At 40.7% G+C, this 18,592-nt stretch overlaps 1 protein-coding gene across 6 annotated transcripts in view; it reads right to left on the reverse strand.

Moving 5' to 3' along the window:
• The window catches only part of LOC109521743 (D-tyrosyl-tRNA(Tyr) deacylase 1-like), a 65,795-nt gene that overhangs the window by 43,276 nt on the left and 3,927 nt on the right, over nucleotides 1–18,592 (reverse strand). The window contains exons 4-6 of one of the 6 annotated variants that reach the window (XM_019879789.1): nucleotides 17,571–17,668; nucleotides 16,308–16,481; nucleotides 13,668–15,309 (exon numbers count right to left, since the gene is read on the reverse strand). The exons of 2 other annotated variants lie outside the window; for them this stretch is intronic. In XM_019879789.1, coding sequence (XP_019735348.1) covers nucleotides 16,326–16,481; nucleotides 17,571–17,668 — 254 coding nt within the window. In that variant the 3' untranslated portion in view covers nucleotides 13,668–15,309; nucleotides 16,308–16,325. Of the gene's footprint in view, nucleotides 1–6,007; nucleotides 6,812–13,667; nucleotides 15,310–16,307; nucleotides 16,482–17,570; nucleotides 17,669–18,592 lie in introns of those variants that run through there. 3 more of the 6 variants (XM_019879790.1, XM_019879788.1, XM_019879787.1) reach the window with 3 other exon arrangements.

The following is an 18,592-nucleotide window of genomic DNA, read 5'->3' on the forward strand; positions in this document are numbered from 1 at the left end:
CAGCGTAATTTGGGTGGCATTGTATTTCGTATTTTTAAATCATCTTTTTATTTTTGACAATATCTGTAAATGTAGTTTCCTGCTCTTAATTGGAAATACATACTTGATGGTTTTAAATGCTCCTGAAATTAAGTGCTGCTTGACGAGCCGATATTGTGTATGTATGTGACGTCACTGAAGGCCTAAGGTTGAAATGCACGGCCCGCCACTGCCGGTGATACAGTCTTCATATATCAGGGTTAGCCTCGCTAGTTTCAGCTATTCGAGCCCAGCAAAATACACATTTATGAGTATATTCATTCATTCATTCATTCATTTTCCGATCCGCTTATCCTCACAAGGGTCGCAGGGGTGCTGAAGCCTATCCCAGCTGTCTTCAGGCAGTAGGCAGGGACACCCTGAACCGGTTGCCAGCCAATCGCAGGGCACACAGAGACGAACAACCACCTGCCCTCACGCTCACACCTAGGGACAATTTTGAGTGTTCAATCAGCCTGCCATGCATGTTTTTGGAATGTGGGAGGAAACCGGAGCACCCAGAGAAACCCCACACAGGCCCAGGGAGAACATGCAAACTCCACACAAGGAGGCCATAGCTGGAATTGAACCCGGTACCTCTGCACTCTGAGGTAGACTCGCTATCCACTGGACCGCTTTATGGGTATATGAAATTTCAATAAAACATCTTATGCATTCCGAAATAAAACTGAATTAAGGCAAGTTCTTTCTGTGCGGCCCGGCACCAAATGCCCGGCGGACCGGTACCGGTCCGCGGACCGGCGGTTGGGGACCCCTGATTTACAGTACTGTATCTATCTTAAGAAGGCAAAAACAGAAGAAAAAAAAAAGACACCATACACTGCATGGTTTAATGTCGCAGTTTATATGTTTCTCCCATAACGTTGCGCATCAACATTAACATACTTTTCCCCAAAATCATGTTCAGTAGCTCATTTAAATTCAACATTCGTGCTTAAGCCAACCCCCAGACTGGACAAAACGCCAATCATGTTTCACAAAAGTGACAAACGACTGTGAATACATCATCTTCACAAACTAACAATAAATAAAACTAGAGGATAATTTAGCAGTTTAATGGGGCGGAAATTAATCTGTCTGAACATACCTTCATGGCGACCAGTTCCTTCTGCACTGAAATATAACAGCAATTCATTTTTCACAATACATACTTAGTCCAATGTCTCTAACATAATCATGTTCACGTATTATTATCTAAAACATCCCAGACTTTGAAACTTGAGGAAACATTATGTTGCAGGGCGCCTCCAAAGTCAGGAAGTGGAGTTATTATCACAGTTGACAGTTCAAGAGATTTTTTTTTCTATTGTCAACACTTTAAATTGCTGAATAATGTGTAAAAATATCAGTCGACATGAGGACAGACCAAGCAGACCAGCATTTTGGACATGCGACGTTTCCACCTAACAGCGACAAAATGTGCCTATGGCTAAAAAGTTAAGTGTGGAGAGTCTCTGTCAAGGAAATGCACAACAGCTTTTGAGACAAAAAATTATGTTTCTGGGAACTCATTCATTTCAAATTTCAAAAGGCAAGTATCGCCGCTGATGATAATACTTGCTTGCGGTTGTCGGAAAAGGCGGATTAGATCAGCAGTGCTATGCGAATATATGGAGCATAGTAAGTGCTGTCTGTGGGGTATGCATCCCTCCTGCCCCCAAGCATTTCATGTGCCCTTCTGAAGGCTGGGCTCGGGTCTGCCTCTGCTGTTAGCCTCTCTCATGGCAGGGGGTAAGGGGGGGGCGGCGAATTAAATGGACGAGGACGGATGGGGACGGAGGATGATCATGATATGAATAAGGCGGAGGGATGATGACGGAAGGGAATCCAGGTCGCGGACGGAGGAGGGAACGGCAAAATAGGTTAAAGTGTCCTTCTGTGCTAATTTGTCCCTGGATGGTTCTAAGAACGTGTGGTCTAGGAGTGTGACATGAGAGCCCAAAAACAAACTTTTTCAAAACCAGGCCAAAATGATGTATGTTTTAAATCATACCTGAATCAATAAAGATATTTCACTCAGCCCTTGGTTCGCAAGAGATTGTTGAATGTCGTGGCAAAGCTCATATTTTCATTTACTGGTATTTAATTTTTAATCAATTTCTGTCAGAAATATTTAGACTGAAATCTACATTTGCTAAATTTGATGTACACTTTGCTTGTTTGAATGTGATCATTTTATATAGCAGCACAACTAGATGCATTTCTCATTTGATACAGGTCTGTTCAATGTTGCTTCGAAATAAAGTAAGAAGAGGTAAGCAGTCATAGTATATTGCATAATTTTTATTCACTGAAAACAAATACATGTATTGTGGTGTATCTTGTTATAAAATGGCCTGTATCAGGGGTGGCCAACCCGCGGCTCGCGAGCCGCATGCGGCTCTTTGGCCAGTTCAATGCGGCTCCCGGGCTTTCACACGACAAGCGTCGAAAACCGTTTTCGACACTTGTGTTTTCGGAAAACGCCTCGACAGTGGCGCTGCCATTCAAAGGCGCTAAATACACAGAACACACTACGTCAGCCTATCATCAATCCCGTTACTTGATTGACATAGAGAGCAACCAATCAGATGACTGAATCACCGCTCATGCGCAAACAACGGCACTATGCGCTAAGATAGTCAGCAAATTACCTCTGATTTTATAGCAGGGGTGCCCAATACGCCGATCACAATCGACCGGGAGGTAGCGGACTGGTCCCAAGTCGACCACAAGGGGTGGGAGGAGGAAATGGATGGGGAAAAAAAAGATTTGTGTGTTTGCATCTTTAGCTTTCGTTCATGTTTGGGCTGTTCCGGCTGTTGCTCATCGTGGCGTGCGTGCATATGTGCGCCAGTGCATGATTGGGCACCCGCGTGTGTGTGTGTGTGTGTGTGTGTGTGTGTGTGTGTGTGTGTGTGTGTGTGTGTGTGCGTGTGCGTGTGCGCGCGCGCGCACGCGCGCGAGGACGGGATGCCCATTTGTGAGATGTGGTTCTTTGCAGTAACACAGTACAAAAATTGGCTCTTAGTCTCTGACTGGTTGGCCACCCCTGGCCTATATCATGATTGAAGATTTTTACCATATTGTCCAGCACGAGTACACCTACACGTCTCTTGAACATGGTACAGTACACATTTGCCGTTTTTGTCAAGCCCTTATCTCAAGTGCACTAACATCACGGCATGAGCCAACAAGTGCACACCACTATCACCCACTCCACACCCCGAGCACCAGCGAGGTAAGTTCGCATAAAGTTTTAATCTTTTCAGTTTCCCACGAAAAAAAAAACCAAACAAAAAACGAAATCATTTTTAACTGTATCGGGTGTTTTTAAAGCATGAAAAAGTATATTTCAATTTAAAGTACAACCAGCCGATGACCTCTTCCCACAATTTAGTCTGTTAAAGTGAGGTTCCATAATTTTATTATCCTAATCAATTTGAAATGCATTCAAATGCAATATTTTCCATTGAGAGACTCATAAGTTATCTTATCTTAAATAATCTCAATTAAACCAGGTCTGAGGCACACACCAAAAATTGCTCCAACTGCTGACGACCAAAACATACCATCTTCTCGCCTGTTTTCATTTAAATGATAAATTATTGTTCTTGCGACTCAATAGCCTTGGGCTCCAGTGGCATATTAACAAATGAAAGGGAAAATGAGCACATCAAGTGAAGTGGTGCATATGTCTGCAATTATTTATCGTCACTGGCTCATTTGATTATGTTCGGGTGCTTTAGTGAGATGAATGGTTTGACATAAACGTTACTGCAGCGCTGAAATAAAATCAATCTAGTGAAAGGGAGCGAAACATTGAGCAATAGCATGAACAAAAGTTTTAGGCATACGGCAAATGGCTCACTGCCCAGATTCAGACCACAGCAAAACATAAAAACATCAGTAAAAAACTGTGAAATAATGTCTGACACATACAGTAAACAACTTCAAATTCATTTTATATGTACAGTATTGGTAAAAAAATAAATAAAAAATACTACCGGGATACATTTGAATACTTTGCTTTCAAACACTTTCGAACAAATGAATATGAAACAATTAATGTTTTTACAAACTAACTGATATTTGTATTTTTATTCAGTATGTAGAAAAATATTAGGGTGACAAAAGATTTTTTTTTATTATGTCAGCCTTTGGGTAGTATAAACTCTCTCATATTTCATGCTTGACATCCCAACCAGTAACATCCCAACCAGTAATACTGTACTCGGAAAACATGCAGAATGGAGGAAAGAATGTGCAGTTATTTGATTAGGAATTGGAACACAAGCGCCGGATATGCCATTGATTGTAATGAAGTAAAATAGCATCATATTGGCAATTGGGTATACTGCGCCTGCTGCACGAAGACAGCTGGGATAGGCTCCAGCACAACCGCAACCCTCGTCATAAATAAAGCGGTTCAGAAAATGGATGACTATCTTCTTGTATGTTAGCTTTTACGGTTTGTTACAAAGCCCACATTCTTTAGTGCTGTGTTCCGTACCTATTAACGATGGAGTTCTTTTTTTCTGTGTGACTTTGAAATGTCTTACTGTCTTTGAATACACTTGGTGTTTCGTGTCAAACCAGAGTCTTGTCATTGTTTATTCCTGTTGTCATCCACTTCCTTTTATCGATGAACCACAAAGGTTGAGTATATTTATGACAAATAATAAAACAAATATTCAAATACACTGCGATTGGCTGGCAACGAGTTCAGGGTGTCCCCGGCCGACTGCCCGAAGTCAGCTGGGATAGGCTCCAGCACATCCCGCGACCCTGGTGAGGATGAAGCGGTTCGGAAAATGGATGGATAGATGGATATTCAAATACAAGTCCCAAGTACAGTATTATAGAATTATGGTATTGTGTAATTTTTCAACTAAAATTCACGGTAGGTACAATAGGCTACTGGTAACAGTGCTTAGTGCAACACTACTAGCTACTATACAGTATACCAGTGATTCTCAACCGGGTGTGCAAAGAGAGATCATCACTGGTGCTGGAGGAAATTATCACGTTATTTGTCACTTTTCATTGCAATAATATCTTTGTTTGACTACCGATGCCAGCAACGTGTAGTGGCAGGAAGAACAACTAAATGCGCTTCAATTGCCTGTGTATCCATCCGTTGCCATTCATACAACTGCAGAAGTCATGCTTCCTGCAATATACTGGATCAGCTTCGTGCTCAAACAAGCTCATATTTTACATTTAGTAGGTCAACTTGTGAGTAAACTGAGATGAGATCATCATTTCAGAATTCCCATTTTTTTGTGACATTCTTATATGGTGATGTGCCATGTCATTTTTCTAAGATGGGTGCAAGAAAAGGTTTGGAAACTGGAGATAGTAAGTTGCTACTGTATTGCATGCATGTTTGTTACGTAACAGTGTTCTTTATTGCTTTGTATTAAAGTTCCAATTCCACACTCTCAGAAAAGCAGGTTGTGTGTAGTTGTTCCTCCGTCATTACAGCAAAACAACAGTATCGGTTAGTTCATCCTGAAAACAGATGCTGCTGCTGTGTGTACAACTCTGCCAAAAGAAATACTGCAGGAGCCAATTTATTAAGGAGCATCACAGTCATGGTCATCTCGACCTATCCCGACCTGTATTTGTTGGGGACTTCTGGGAACGCATTTCGCCAGCGCATATTTTGTAAAATTAAGAAGGGCTAAAAGCCCATTCATTATTCACCCCTAAAAGTGAATTCTCATTTTTCATACAAAAAAAAAGATCATAATGATTTTCATTATAAAACTCACATCAGACATGAGAATTAAGCAATTTCCAATTATATATTATCCAATTATCCATTCCACCATTTTCTACACGGCTGAACAAACAACCTTTTAACGAGTATAATGTTAACTACCATTGTTCAATAACAACGGGTCGGAACCCATTTCACCACACATGATACTCATGTCTCATCGCACACTGCGAGAGGAAGGAAAAAAAAACATTCCATTCTCACCTGAACCGTCAGCCAAGAAGGAGAATCCCTTGAAGACGAGTAGCAAAGCTCCGAACAAGCAAATCTGTATTAGAAGCACCTCTTTCCGCCTTTTCCTCTTTGCTTTCGTCTTCCTCAACTTGGCCATCACTTGCGCCGGACAATTCCGGAGTCGGATACCCGACAGAGACATCCCTTCCTCGGTTGCGACATCCATGGTTGTCACGAGTTGGAGGAAACCAGCTGTGACCTCCTTCACTTCGTGATGGAATTGATTTCCCTCTCGTGTGTGAGCAGATGAAATATTACTGAAGAGTAGTCTTCGAGTGGCAAGAGGGATGATATTTTATTTTGGGGGGAGCGGGACGCGACGTTGTGTTGCGAGTGCTGCTCCGCGAGAAAAGCCCAACAATAACCAACATGAGCAATCAATCGCTTCTTTCTTCTTGGCTTAATGTTCCACTGTGGTGGCACGGATGCGCGCACCCTCCATGCTTGCTCCCAGCGGAAATGTTGAGTTTGTGGATTTGGCACGTGCAGTGGACGCACTCATGCACGCACGCACCTTTTTAAAGTCTTGGTGAACTTTTGTATACATGAACCGCTTTTAACATTTTTGGAAGAGGTTTGCATGTTTTCAAGCGATGACCGGAGCACCGTGCACCACAACTACATGATTGAAAACTGCAGCCTAGAGGCGAGTTTTTTTTTTTGTGTGTTTTCCCGATAATCTACTAGTGTGCTGTACTACGCACGCTAGTTAACCAGTTCAGAACTGCGGTCAAACCAGGCTCCACTCGCAAAATTTAAGTCAAGTGAGCCGCGACTACGATTGTCAATACTGTGCATTACGGTAATTTGCCGCCAGCGAGCGGCGTTGACTACCTTCAAAATAAAAGCCTTACAACTAATACATGCACGTCAGTGGTTTGGTTTAAAAAAATGTTATAAAGTCAATTCTTGGCTGTCGAACAACTACAAGGTCATCCAGGGAGAATAACAAATTTCAGAAAAGCGCCAAGATGCGTTCTCAAGTTGAGATAGAAAATAAAGGGTTATTCTACATCAATTTCACCTGATATTTATAAATCATGAAAAAACGAATCTTAGTTATCCCCCAATCACACCAGGTTGTCGACACACGAGGGCACCCTGGGTATCCAACCACAGTACTGGCATTCAGATCTAATGTTCCATTTCAAATTAAAATGCCTCTGAAATATGACATCTTGACCTTGTCTTCTTCTTTCAAAGGATTATTTAAAAATGAATTTCAGTTATCCCTCAATCAAACGAGGTCTGTAGGACACTAGAGCACCCCAAGTATCCAACCAGACCGCCCCCATACAGATCTGATGTTGCATTTCACAATAAAAGGCCTCTGAAAACTGACAAGATGTCCTGAGTTCTGACTTGTTTGTTGACCTGCATTCCAACATGTTGACCATTTCGCCCATGCGATGCGTTTTGGCATCATATTTTTGCTCACGCCATCAACAAGATAATCCATTAATTCAAATCAATGATCCTCTGAGATGCTCCCATTGCTGTTGATGCTTATGTCAGCCCTTCACACCAACAATTAACCTGCTGACTGATTTGTCAGGTTGGCATGAATGAAACAAAAACCCTCTTTTTCTTTCTTTCTTGTCTTCCTTCCTAAAAAGGCAAACTGTGTTAAAATTCAGATTTCAAATGACAAACAAGATGGCTGACTCCTCAAGTCATGGAGTTCGAGTCTAAATCAGATTGAGTCACTTTGATACCAAAGTCGAGTAAAATTGTTGCAAAGTTTTTTCGGCAAGCAAGTTGCAAGTCCTAAAAATGGCAACTCAAGTCCGACTCAAGTCAAGTCACAAGACTTGACTCCCCCATCTCTGCTTGTTTCATATTCATCTTTCATGTGAAACTGAAAATCTACACCAAAAACAAAAAGACTTGGCCTCACAGTTTCAATACTTGTGGAGATGAGTGTAGCTTTGGTCGGGGTGTAACGCATAGCACGTAGACACAAAACATTTCCAATATTGAATACAATTTACCATGATATTACCTGTTGTAACTTTCTGCTTGTCTCATCAAGGGTGTTTGACAATAACATTCATGTAATGCAGGGGTGCCCATTACGTCGATCGCGATGGACCGGTCCCAAGTCGATTGCGAGGTGTATAGAGGAGGAAAAAAAACAACCATTTGTGTGTCTTTGCGTATGTTAGTAATATATTTTTCGTGTTAATACACTGCACCCTAATCATCCTATCAGTTTCATTTTCACAAAAAGTATTAAAGTTCAGTGATGGCAATTTTCCGCAGATACGCGGAAATCCGCCGTTTTATTTCTTAAATTGATTATTTTTGTGAATCGTCTAAATCCGTTGAGAAAATTTTAGGGGGTGTCAGGTGCCTTATCATCGAGTTTTCACGAGCTCTCCTCCCGATCAGTCTTTCCATCTTCCGATTGTAAACAGCCCTGCGATTGGACATGTATGATGTCTTACTTGTTGTGATTGGTCGCTATATCGGCAAATGCAAATCACAACCAATCCATGTTCGCCTTCCTAAACCCCTTTTCTCGCGAATGCCGAATGTTATCGAGACTCGCGACGAAGCTAAAATGCGTCAGATAGATGCGGATCTGAAAAACACGTTTCGATGGGACTGGTTGGATAGAAAGCTGACGGTGTCCCCAGTAGGAAACAGTAAAGAGCAACCATTGTGCTTGTGTCGGATGTCGGGAAAAAGCTCAATGTCGCCAGTAAAGCTCTGTGTACAGTGTGTGACGATGTCATTTTATACAGATCGAGAGGATGGAAAGCTTTACAGATTCACGCAACCTTGGTGAAACACCGAAAACAGACATTTCTACTGAAAAGTAACTACTCGATCTCAAGCGCTTTTCGACAGTGGAGCATGTGTAAGAACAAGAGGAGTTGGCTAAAAAGAGAGTGATGAACAAATCTTAAATATGGCAGGGGATGTGTTTCCTTTTTTAGTTTTTTATTTTTGAGCAGCAAATTTGGAGTTACATATTGGTGCTCACCAGGAATGCATAAGCAAAATTGCACAAATTTTCACTTGAAAGAATAGTGGCAATCTTGGGAGTTTTTTCTGTTCAAGTTTCAAATAGTGTGTACATTCAATACACTTCATCTTCAGCATGTTTAGTGCCACTTTTGTAAGTAACCACGCCCCCGTCCCGGCCTCGCACCCATCTATGCCACGCCCCGTCCAGGCCACGCCCCTTTCTTCTTTTTTCATCACTCGCCATTGCCATCACTGAAAGTTGCTAGCGCTCAGCAGTCTGCAATTGCAGCTTGTGATCAGAGCTGTTACGCTATATCTTTTATCGTTATCATTATTCTCATTCAGAGTTTGTTGCATGTACAATTCACCGAGGGCACGAGCAAAGAATAGGAATCTAGAGGGCCCAGGGAAGCACTTTAAAACGGTACGTGTGAGCTACGATAGTTAGTTAGACAGGCTGCAAAAGTGCGTCACATGCCTCCGTGTTGCTCATCATGGCGTACGTGTGTATTGTGCGTGCGCGGTAACGGGTCGATCGCGGGAGGTTGGTTGATTGAAAAGTCGATCTTCGGTCCAAAAGGTTTGGGCACCCCGGATGTAATGTATTCATGTTATGTGAAATGTCAAAACCTCATAAAGTAGAGAATGCCATTTCTTCTGCTTACAATATAACGTTGGACCACCTTAAAACATTTGCAATACATAGGTTACAACGTTCACTGCCACAAATCACTCGAGCCCCTGTAGGCAGATAACAATAGTATTTTCTGCACAATAATAGCTCATGAGGATTGATTCCATTTGTTAACATTACTGTTACATACAAAAGAGAGATGGCCCAATAGATTATTCTGCCATGCCATTACTGATTTTTCTGCAGTTTTTGGAGTTTAGATATTCTCGGAAAAACGTATAGTCTTTGATAGACAAGCAGGCTTCTTGATTGTTAAGATTGAGGTTTCATATAAACAGCACTGGAAATCTTCCAGCAAGAGTGGAACAAATGATGAGGGCTCCCTCCAGGCAATTGCTTTCTGTAGCACAATTTAAGTCAGAAAACCACAATGGTGCACAGAGTAAGGAACAAAATGTGACGAAGGTCATCATCAGTCAGGATAGTAAGAGATGGGAAATTCCACATATCAAAAATATCAACCCATTCACCAAAGCAACTAACAAACAAACAGATGTGTAAACCCCAGTAAGAATCCAAGCAGACCTAGAGGCCTTAAACCTGCCATGAACCCCAGGCTGAACCCCAATGAACTCTGAATGGTCATGGAGGTACTGAAACAAGATGTATCCTCTGAGATCAAAACTCTGAGGCACAAAGAAAGACAACAATGTAAGGGATGGAAGGGAGACCGGGGGAGGGGGCAACTAATTTAAACCAGTTTAATTGTTTTTCCATAGCCAGCGGGCTTGGAAAAGAGCTTTCTTTTTTTCCTCACAAGATGAAAGATAATTAATAGAGAAGCCAAACCAGAAACAGCTTATCTCCAGGTGCAGGACAAGGCTTGGAATTTAACCCACTCTCCCGTACAGAGTACACTCAGACTGTCAAGTGCACAGGAGTACATTTAACTTTTTCAACATACTTTCAGTATAGTGCTTTCATAAATCCAAAGACACACAATGTCATTTTTTGTTGTTGTTTTACCTCATTTATGCTTGCGATTAGAATCATAGTGGAGTCACCGCAATGGAAAATATCAAAAAGTTCCAACTCAATTTCAAGTGGTACAACAAAGCCTAGATCACGACCAGAAATATTTGGGTCATGTCAAGTCAAGTCAACTTTATTGTCAAATGTGCTCTATGTGCAACATACAAAACAGATGAAATTTCTTTCCTCTCAACCACAGGAGAGAGAGGAGCCGCTGTGGGTACCCGCGCCACCAGCAACAGAACAGTTAACATAAAATGACAAATAATACAACACAACACATAAGACACAGACAGTCATGCAATCCTAACCACTTTTGCTGCATACACTTTGTTGTTTGAAGCAGTTCCAGATGAAAGAGGAGAGAATCAAAGTGTCCTTTCACCAGTGAATCAAAGACGTCATGCTGAAAATGTGCACACGTCTGCTACAAACTAAGTTGTCTTCTTTTTCGGACAGTTCTCATGTCCCGGCAAAAGCAACGTTGCTTCCTGTCCTCTTGCTGCTCAACAGCAGCACAAGGAAGGCTCAGGTGAGCATCATTTGAAAGTAAAAATGGGGGAAGGGTTTGAATGGTATAGCCTGGCAGGCAGAAATAGCACACTGGCCTAACACAAAAATCTTAAAAGGTAACGTGAGGACAATGCAGATGGATATAGGTGATGATACCGTAATCACCATGATCCATGTTGTGAAAAAAGATGTGTAAAACATTTCCTTAACGTCTTTATTAAATAATAAAAACCATTGACGCCACAGCTTCTGATTTACTTTCAAACTAGCAGACGTGTTCGCATTCTGAGCATGACGTCTCTGATGCACTGGTAAAAGGGCACTTTGATTCTCTCCTCTTTCATCAAGCACTGCTTCAAACAACAAAGCGTATGCAGGAAAAGCGGTTAAGATTGCATGACTGTCCATGTTGTGTTATTTTATTTTATGTCAACTGTTTTGTAAAGTGCTTTGTTGCAGTTGTTGTAAAAATGCGATATAAATAAAGATATATTGTATTGTATTGACATTATGGGGGAAAAAATGTGAGAGCACATTAACCTCTCTGGAAAGACGATTTTGTTGACATTTAAATGGTTAAACAGTCACAATTGGCCTTCATTCAATTTTTTTGAGTGACAGCTAAAAAGGTGGCAGTCGACGAGGCTGCTCATACTGGTGCTTAACATGTGATCTGACCTTTAGTGATCCAGGCAAGCAAGCCATTGCCTTTGCTGAATCGTCTTGAATCATCTAAGGGTTGAACGACTTCAGATATTATTTTTTGTAGTCGATGACAACTTGGGATGGATACATGATGCAGAAGTAAAGGACATGCCAGCTCCGGTGTTAAGCATCACTTCCCAGACAAATAAAAAAATGTCCTATGACATAATGAGCAAGCTAATACTCAGAGAGTGTTAGTTCGCTACGCTTACAATGTAGGAATAACACATGAAGGTTAATGGAACCGCATCAAAGATATTGCTTTGGACTAGTGTCTTCCGCAAATAATAATTTATGGTGCAGTGCTGGCGGAGCATGGATGTTAACAACATTGCACATTACACTACATTACAATTTACACGACAACAGTGTACGTTCCTTGAAAATTAGTTTTACAAACATTCCTTCGTGGGGCATGCTGGAGCCTATCCCAGTTGTCATCGGGCAGTAGGCGGGGGACACCCTGAACCGGTTGCCAGCCAATCGCAGGGCACACACAGACAATTTAAAGTGTTCAACTTGCTTGATTTTTTTTTTTTTTCATTGGAACTGGGAACTTATTTGTGACTTGCACCTACAGTATGTAACTGTGTGGTATTAGGATTGTGTCTTACTCCCACCTCTGCCATCACATGACTCCAGTCTGACGGTCTACAGAAACGATAGTTGGACATTTTGTTTGATGACACGAGCCATTCATTTTTACTTAATAAATAGGCTATTGAACAATCATGGTAATCATTTGTTGCGTAAGAAAACCTCACAGCAGAGGTGCCCAATACGTCGATCGCGATTGACTGGTAGCTCGCAGACTGGTCCCAAATCGAGGGGTGGAGAGGGGAAAAAAAAAACCCCAACCAAAACATTTTTGTGTCTGTGTGCTTGTTAATTTGACTTTTATGTTAGTTTACACTGCACCCTTAGTATCCTATCAGTCTCACTTTCACAAAAAGTATTTTAAAAATGTAATAAAATAAAAAAGCAAGTCACTTTTAATGTACGGTGGCGCGTGACCTGCATCACCAGTAAGTTGTTAGCGGTCAGCAGGCTGCAATTGCAGCTTGCGATCAGCGCTGTTGCGCCATATATTTTATTTTTGTTATTATTATTCTCATTCAAAGTTTTTTTCATGTACAATTCACCGAGGACACTGGCAAAAACTGGGAATCTGGAGGGACGAAAGAAACATTTTAAAACGGTACACGTGAGCTTAACATGCTACAAGAGTGTGTCCCATGCCTCCGCGTCAGATCTAGACGAAGGTAGGCAGTGATTTACTTTTCACAAACCCACAAACTCTTGTGTCTGCTTTATTTTTCCGTTTCGTTCATCTTAGGGGCCATTATGGCTGTTGCTCATCATGGCATGTGTTCGTGTGCGGTAACGGGTCGTTCGCGAGAGGTTGGTTGATCGAAAAGTTGATCTTCGGTCAAAAAAGTTGGGCACCTCTGCCTTACAGCATTTATTATCTGTCTCTATAGCTACAGGAGGGTCTTTGGTGAATTTCCTGATGGTTGGCATGAGGATTCAAGGCTGCTCAAAAGCTAGCATTTTCAGACGAGTTGCATAGCACTTGCCATTTAACTTGGATATTTTGTGACCTGAAGCTACAACCATCATTGTAGAGTGGCAAAGTCAACATGTTGACTAGTTGGTTCAACCCCAAGCATTATCACAAGTTCTGTTCTCACAAAACCGAGTAAATTATGTATTGCGACGGGACATTCGGTCCCAGTCTGATGAAATCACAAATCAGTACTGCGCAGGTCAATGTTTATACTCTCCAGAAAACTATTAAATCTGATCTCGGTACAGCCTCAATTAATGTTGTGCATTCACTAACGCAACACACGAATATCAGCAGCAGTCCCAAGCTGAAAAGTGTTTGCAGTGGTTATAAATAATGAGAATACAAGCAAACAAATGTTGATGGTGTCAGTGCAAATCTTATAAGTAATTCAATGTGCTCCAGATGACTAGTTCTTAAACTGTGGCCAACTAGCATACAAAATCACATTAGCGCTTAAGAGTACTGGAGGAAATTTGTGTCACTTACTCACATGGTAAGCCACTTATTTGGCTGTGGGACTTTGAGTCAAACATTCAGAGGATTTTTGCTGTTGTTTTTTTTTTTTTTTTTTTTTTTCAGAATTGCAGGTCTTTATCGTGGAAAATAAATGGAAATTTTAGCATATTTGAATTGGGACCTTGTGGAAAACCCACATACTGTATCTCTGGGTTCCTTAAGTAGTGGCATGTGGCTTAAGTGTCTAATGTGTCGAGCCTCAGATGTACAATGAAGCTCATCTGATTCCGTAAAACTTTGCATCCTAATGGCAATTTCAGATAGATTTTTGATGTAATCAGGCAAAAGAAACATTCAAGAAATTCATTTATTCATGATATTGCGACATTAGTCTTTTGGAAAAGCTCTTACATGAACCATGGTAATCATGTTCAATAATTCAAGCACATTAAAACTCATTCAGTACCAGCCAATTCTAGACCCAATTTTTTTTTACCCTAAGTCTTGGAAAAATTAAAAAAAAAAAAAGTATCTGGGGTTGAACGTGTGGAGTGTGAAAAGACATATAAATATGTCTTTGGGAGTGAATGAGTTACATTGAATGACAGACTGTCCATAAAAACTCTCCTTGATTTGATGATGTTATCACCTCTAAATCTATTCAAATACTGATAAAGTCCATACATTCCCAATCAACATTTGATTTTCATTCTTATTATCCTTAAAACCTAAATGCACTTTATGACTTCTTCTTTGAGGCATAAACTCTAACTGGTTAAAGTTGAGAGTGGTGACCATTTTCAGAAAAATGCTGAGCTGTCACGCTGCCTTCTGGCCGTCAGGAAATTTGTCAATAAGAATAAGATATGTTGCAGCGAGTGGAGAGACCTAGACTATTGTGCCGATGTTAGCAGAGCAACGAGCGGGGAACACATTCACTGAGTGTCAGTAATGCTGTTCTACTTGGGAACCACATCAAACTGTATGAAATTATGCGACTGTTAAAGGCACATCTTAAATCAGTTTAAAATCAAGGAGTGTTTTTGTGGACACCGTAAGTTATGCTGAAACACGGGAATGAAAATGAAATGACAAAAAGGTTGTCTATCAATTATCTGACATTTAGTCTTACTTGATCCCAAAACAATCCACACTGAAAAATGCAAAAAACTGTGCCAAGATGAGCGGGTCGAGGTCATCTTTTGCGACTTTGTTTTCACCAAATTGTTGCGGTTTCGTCCATCTGATTGTGGAGGACACGAGCAGGATATTAACCTTCATCGCTGGAAGGTGAGACAGCTGACTCCCAAATAAAAAGGACAGTCATGATCAGCTTTGGACTTGAGAATCAAGTCTTTCCTGAGGAAACTGAATATGCCGTCATCTTATCTGCATGTGAGGACACAAAACATTAAAAAAAAAATAATAATAATTTAAACGATTGACATTTTGGTTCAGACTTTAGCAAACATCATGGAACTTGACATGCTTGATTTGTTTTCACAGGCCACATAAAATGATGTGGCGGGACAGATCTGGCCCCGAGGCCTTGATTTTGACACCTGTGATTTAGGAGAACAAATATGGAACACACCTAATGACTGTACGGGTTGGAAAATTGCATCTGATTTTATGCAAATTAAAATAGTGCAGAGTCAAGAAAATATCGGACAACTATCGAGGAAAGGTCACACTGCTCGCGATTGAGTCATAAAATGCCAAACTTTGAGAGACCTTTATTTTAGGTTAGGATAAAAACCACAAACGTAAGTCTGAAATTTGTCAAATTCAAAATGTTCACACTCCTCCTTCCACGGGGGCAGACATTCCTGCAAGTTCTTTGTGCACACTCGCCGAGTTACACACCAAGAGATTGAAGCATCTTTATTTCTCCAACCCTCGTGTGCCTGCTGTCAGACTTAAAAAGGCCTTATGTAATTGCATACTCCATGTGTTGGGGCACATCTGAACCAAACATGCACTTGAGAATTACAGGGCACCCTGCTTGAAAAGTTGGGAGTTGAAAGGTTCTTCCATATAACTGTGTTTGTATCTACACGGAGCTAAATTATTAGGGTCAGGAGGCGATTACTTTTTCACAGAGGGTCAGAAAGGTTTGGAAGTTTGTTTTTTGTGTGTGTGTGTGTGTGTGTGTGTGTGTGTGTGTGTGTGTGTGTGTGTGTGTGTGTCTAAACAAATTAAATTGCCATTTAGAAATGTCATTTTGTATTTCTTTGGGTTGTCTCTGTGTGACATTAAAATTGGTTTGATGAACTGAAATCTTTGTGTGTGTGATAAATATGCAAAGAACACAGACATCATGAAGAGGGCAAATACTTTTTCACGGCACGAAATACACTGATATGTTTTTTTGTGTATTTGCCTACCACACTCAGTCTGGAGATCTAGGGCTCCCTTTCTGAAGACACGTCACCCTCTGCCCCACTACTCGCATTAGTGTCCTGTCGGGAACGTAGGGCGCTCTTCTCCCGACTTGACTCAGAGGTTCCCTTGGAGCGCGCCTTTTCTTTCCTTTGCTGCTGCTTCTCCTGCTTGGACAACTGCGGGGGGAAAAAAAAATTAAATAGGAGTGCTAAGTTAATTAAGTTTATTCATCTTCAAGGGTTCCTCCACACTTCACAAAAAAAAAAAAAAAAAAAACTACTATCAAACTTAAGTAACAAAATAATTATCAATCAAATGGAAGACAATTGTAAAAAGGCTCAGGTTTGACCTGATGCAACAGGGCTATCCAAAGAGGACTTCCTAACATCAACGGCAACAAATAACACAATTCTGAGCACTATAAAGATTAAAATCGTTCAAATGTACAATTACCATGAAACATTTGTGAATAAATTCAACACCTTGAAGATAGAGTTATTGTGTCTGCTAAGTGCCTACAATCAAACCACATTACAGTGAAGCGCAACATTGTTTTTGTCTTTGTCTATAATTGATCCATCACAATTTTTTTTTTTTTTTTTTTGGACACAAAGAGCAAGAAGACACATGATGAGTCCAGCTGTTTTAAGAACAGCACAACTAAAATCAGGAGCAGGGCAGCCATGAAAAATGTATCAAATGTTTTCAAAAGATGACACAATTACCCGGTGAGTGAGACTGAATTGTTGAATTTGTTTTTTAGTGAGTCATCTCATATCTGAAATAAATCATCTGACACAATGTTTGAAAGAATAACGGGCACACTAAAATAAAACATCCCAGATAATAACTAAGGAAATGTTCCAGTTGAAAAGCTTCATTAATCACACAGTGGAATAGGCTGAGAACAAAATAATCTAAAAATGACCATGGGAAAATTAAGGTGGCAGGACGGACCGACCCCAATGGCCAGCGTGTCCATATTTGTACTTCTGATGTGACAGCACCAGGAAGTAAAAGAAGAGGCTTTTGCCACTGGTTTTGACGAGAAGACCACACCTCAAAAACACGTCACGCTGTCATTGGTAACACGAGTACAGTGTTTGGAGTGGCTACAGGAAAAAAACAAACGCGTATCTATCACCACCTAGTGGTTCAAGCCGAGGTGTGAAAAAGTGGTGAACATGACAACTGACTTGCTTGTCAAGTGTTCGGTGTTTTGACCTATTAAAAACAGTACATGTGTAGCTTTCAACACTCGGTACCTGCCGGGGGTCTGAAGAAATGGGAGGTGACATCAGTTCAATGGTTACGGGACCATCATTTTGAATGTGTAAATTCATGAAGGCCCCAAACTTTCCATCTAAAACACAAAGCAAATATGTAAGCATGTAGGGGACACAAACAGTAAAAATTAGAGCTGTCAAATGATTAAAATATTTAATCTAATTAAAAACGCAACTGTCATAATTAACTCAAATTAACTAAAAATTAATCATGATTACTCACGCATTTTTTATAATTTCTGAATTTCCTTTTATATATTTTTTGTCAATTTTTTCCCCATTTTAATGCTCTCATCAACATGGAATCATGAATCAGTGTTCTATGTGCAAAATGCAAATATTTACTGAAATAACAATTTCGATTTTCAATTTCACATGAACATTTTTCACTTGGAGCAGTTATTCACACATAATCTCTCGCACAATATTACTGTCCATCAACAACAGTGGAAAAAATATTTTGTCACACAACAGCTGCTTTAACAGCTCTTTTTATGGAATCAAAACAGAGCAATATAACATTATAAAGTGCCCATCTAAGGTAAACTAGGACTCAGCCTATAGTGGATTTAAGCCATGGTTGCATACTTCGTTTTTCTCAAGTTTGCTTTGAACACAGCAGTCAGGCTATGTTGATTCTGTTGGTCCTTCTTGCTCGGAAGTCTCTCTACGGTTTTGTGTAGACATCATTTCGGATGACTACAATTGGTTAGATGACAACACTGGAGACTTTTTATTTTCAGTGTATTCGCTAGGTCGCTACCACTGCACCGCTGAACTCTCGAGGTGCCTCAGCGCACCGTTGCTGTCAGACGAACACAGAGAAGCTCCACCCGCTCTATTTATATGGACACGGAACACTGTAACCTTCCACACAAAATAGTTCCAAACAAGTAACAATCGCGTCAGTTTCAGCTTGAGTGGAGCTGTGGACAATGTTGACAGGCTGGCATGCAGTAGCCATACATTTAGCTATGGCTTCAGCAAATTTGTTCTTCGTC

This window comes from Hippocampus comes, unplaced genomic scaffold (assembly GCF_001891065.2).
Source record: "Hippocampus comes isolate QL1 unplaced genomic scaffold, H_comes_QL1_v1.1 scaffold158, whole genome shotgun sequence".
Lineage (NCBI taxonomy): Eukaryota > Metazoa > Chordata > Actinopteri > Syngnathiformes > Syngnathidae > Hippocampus > Hippocampus comes.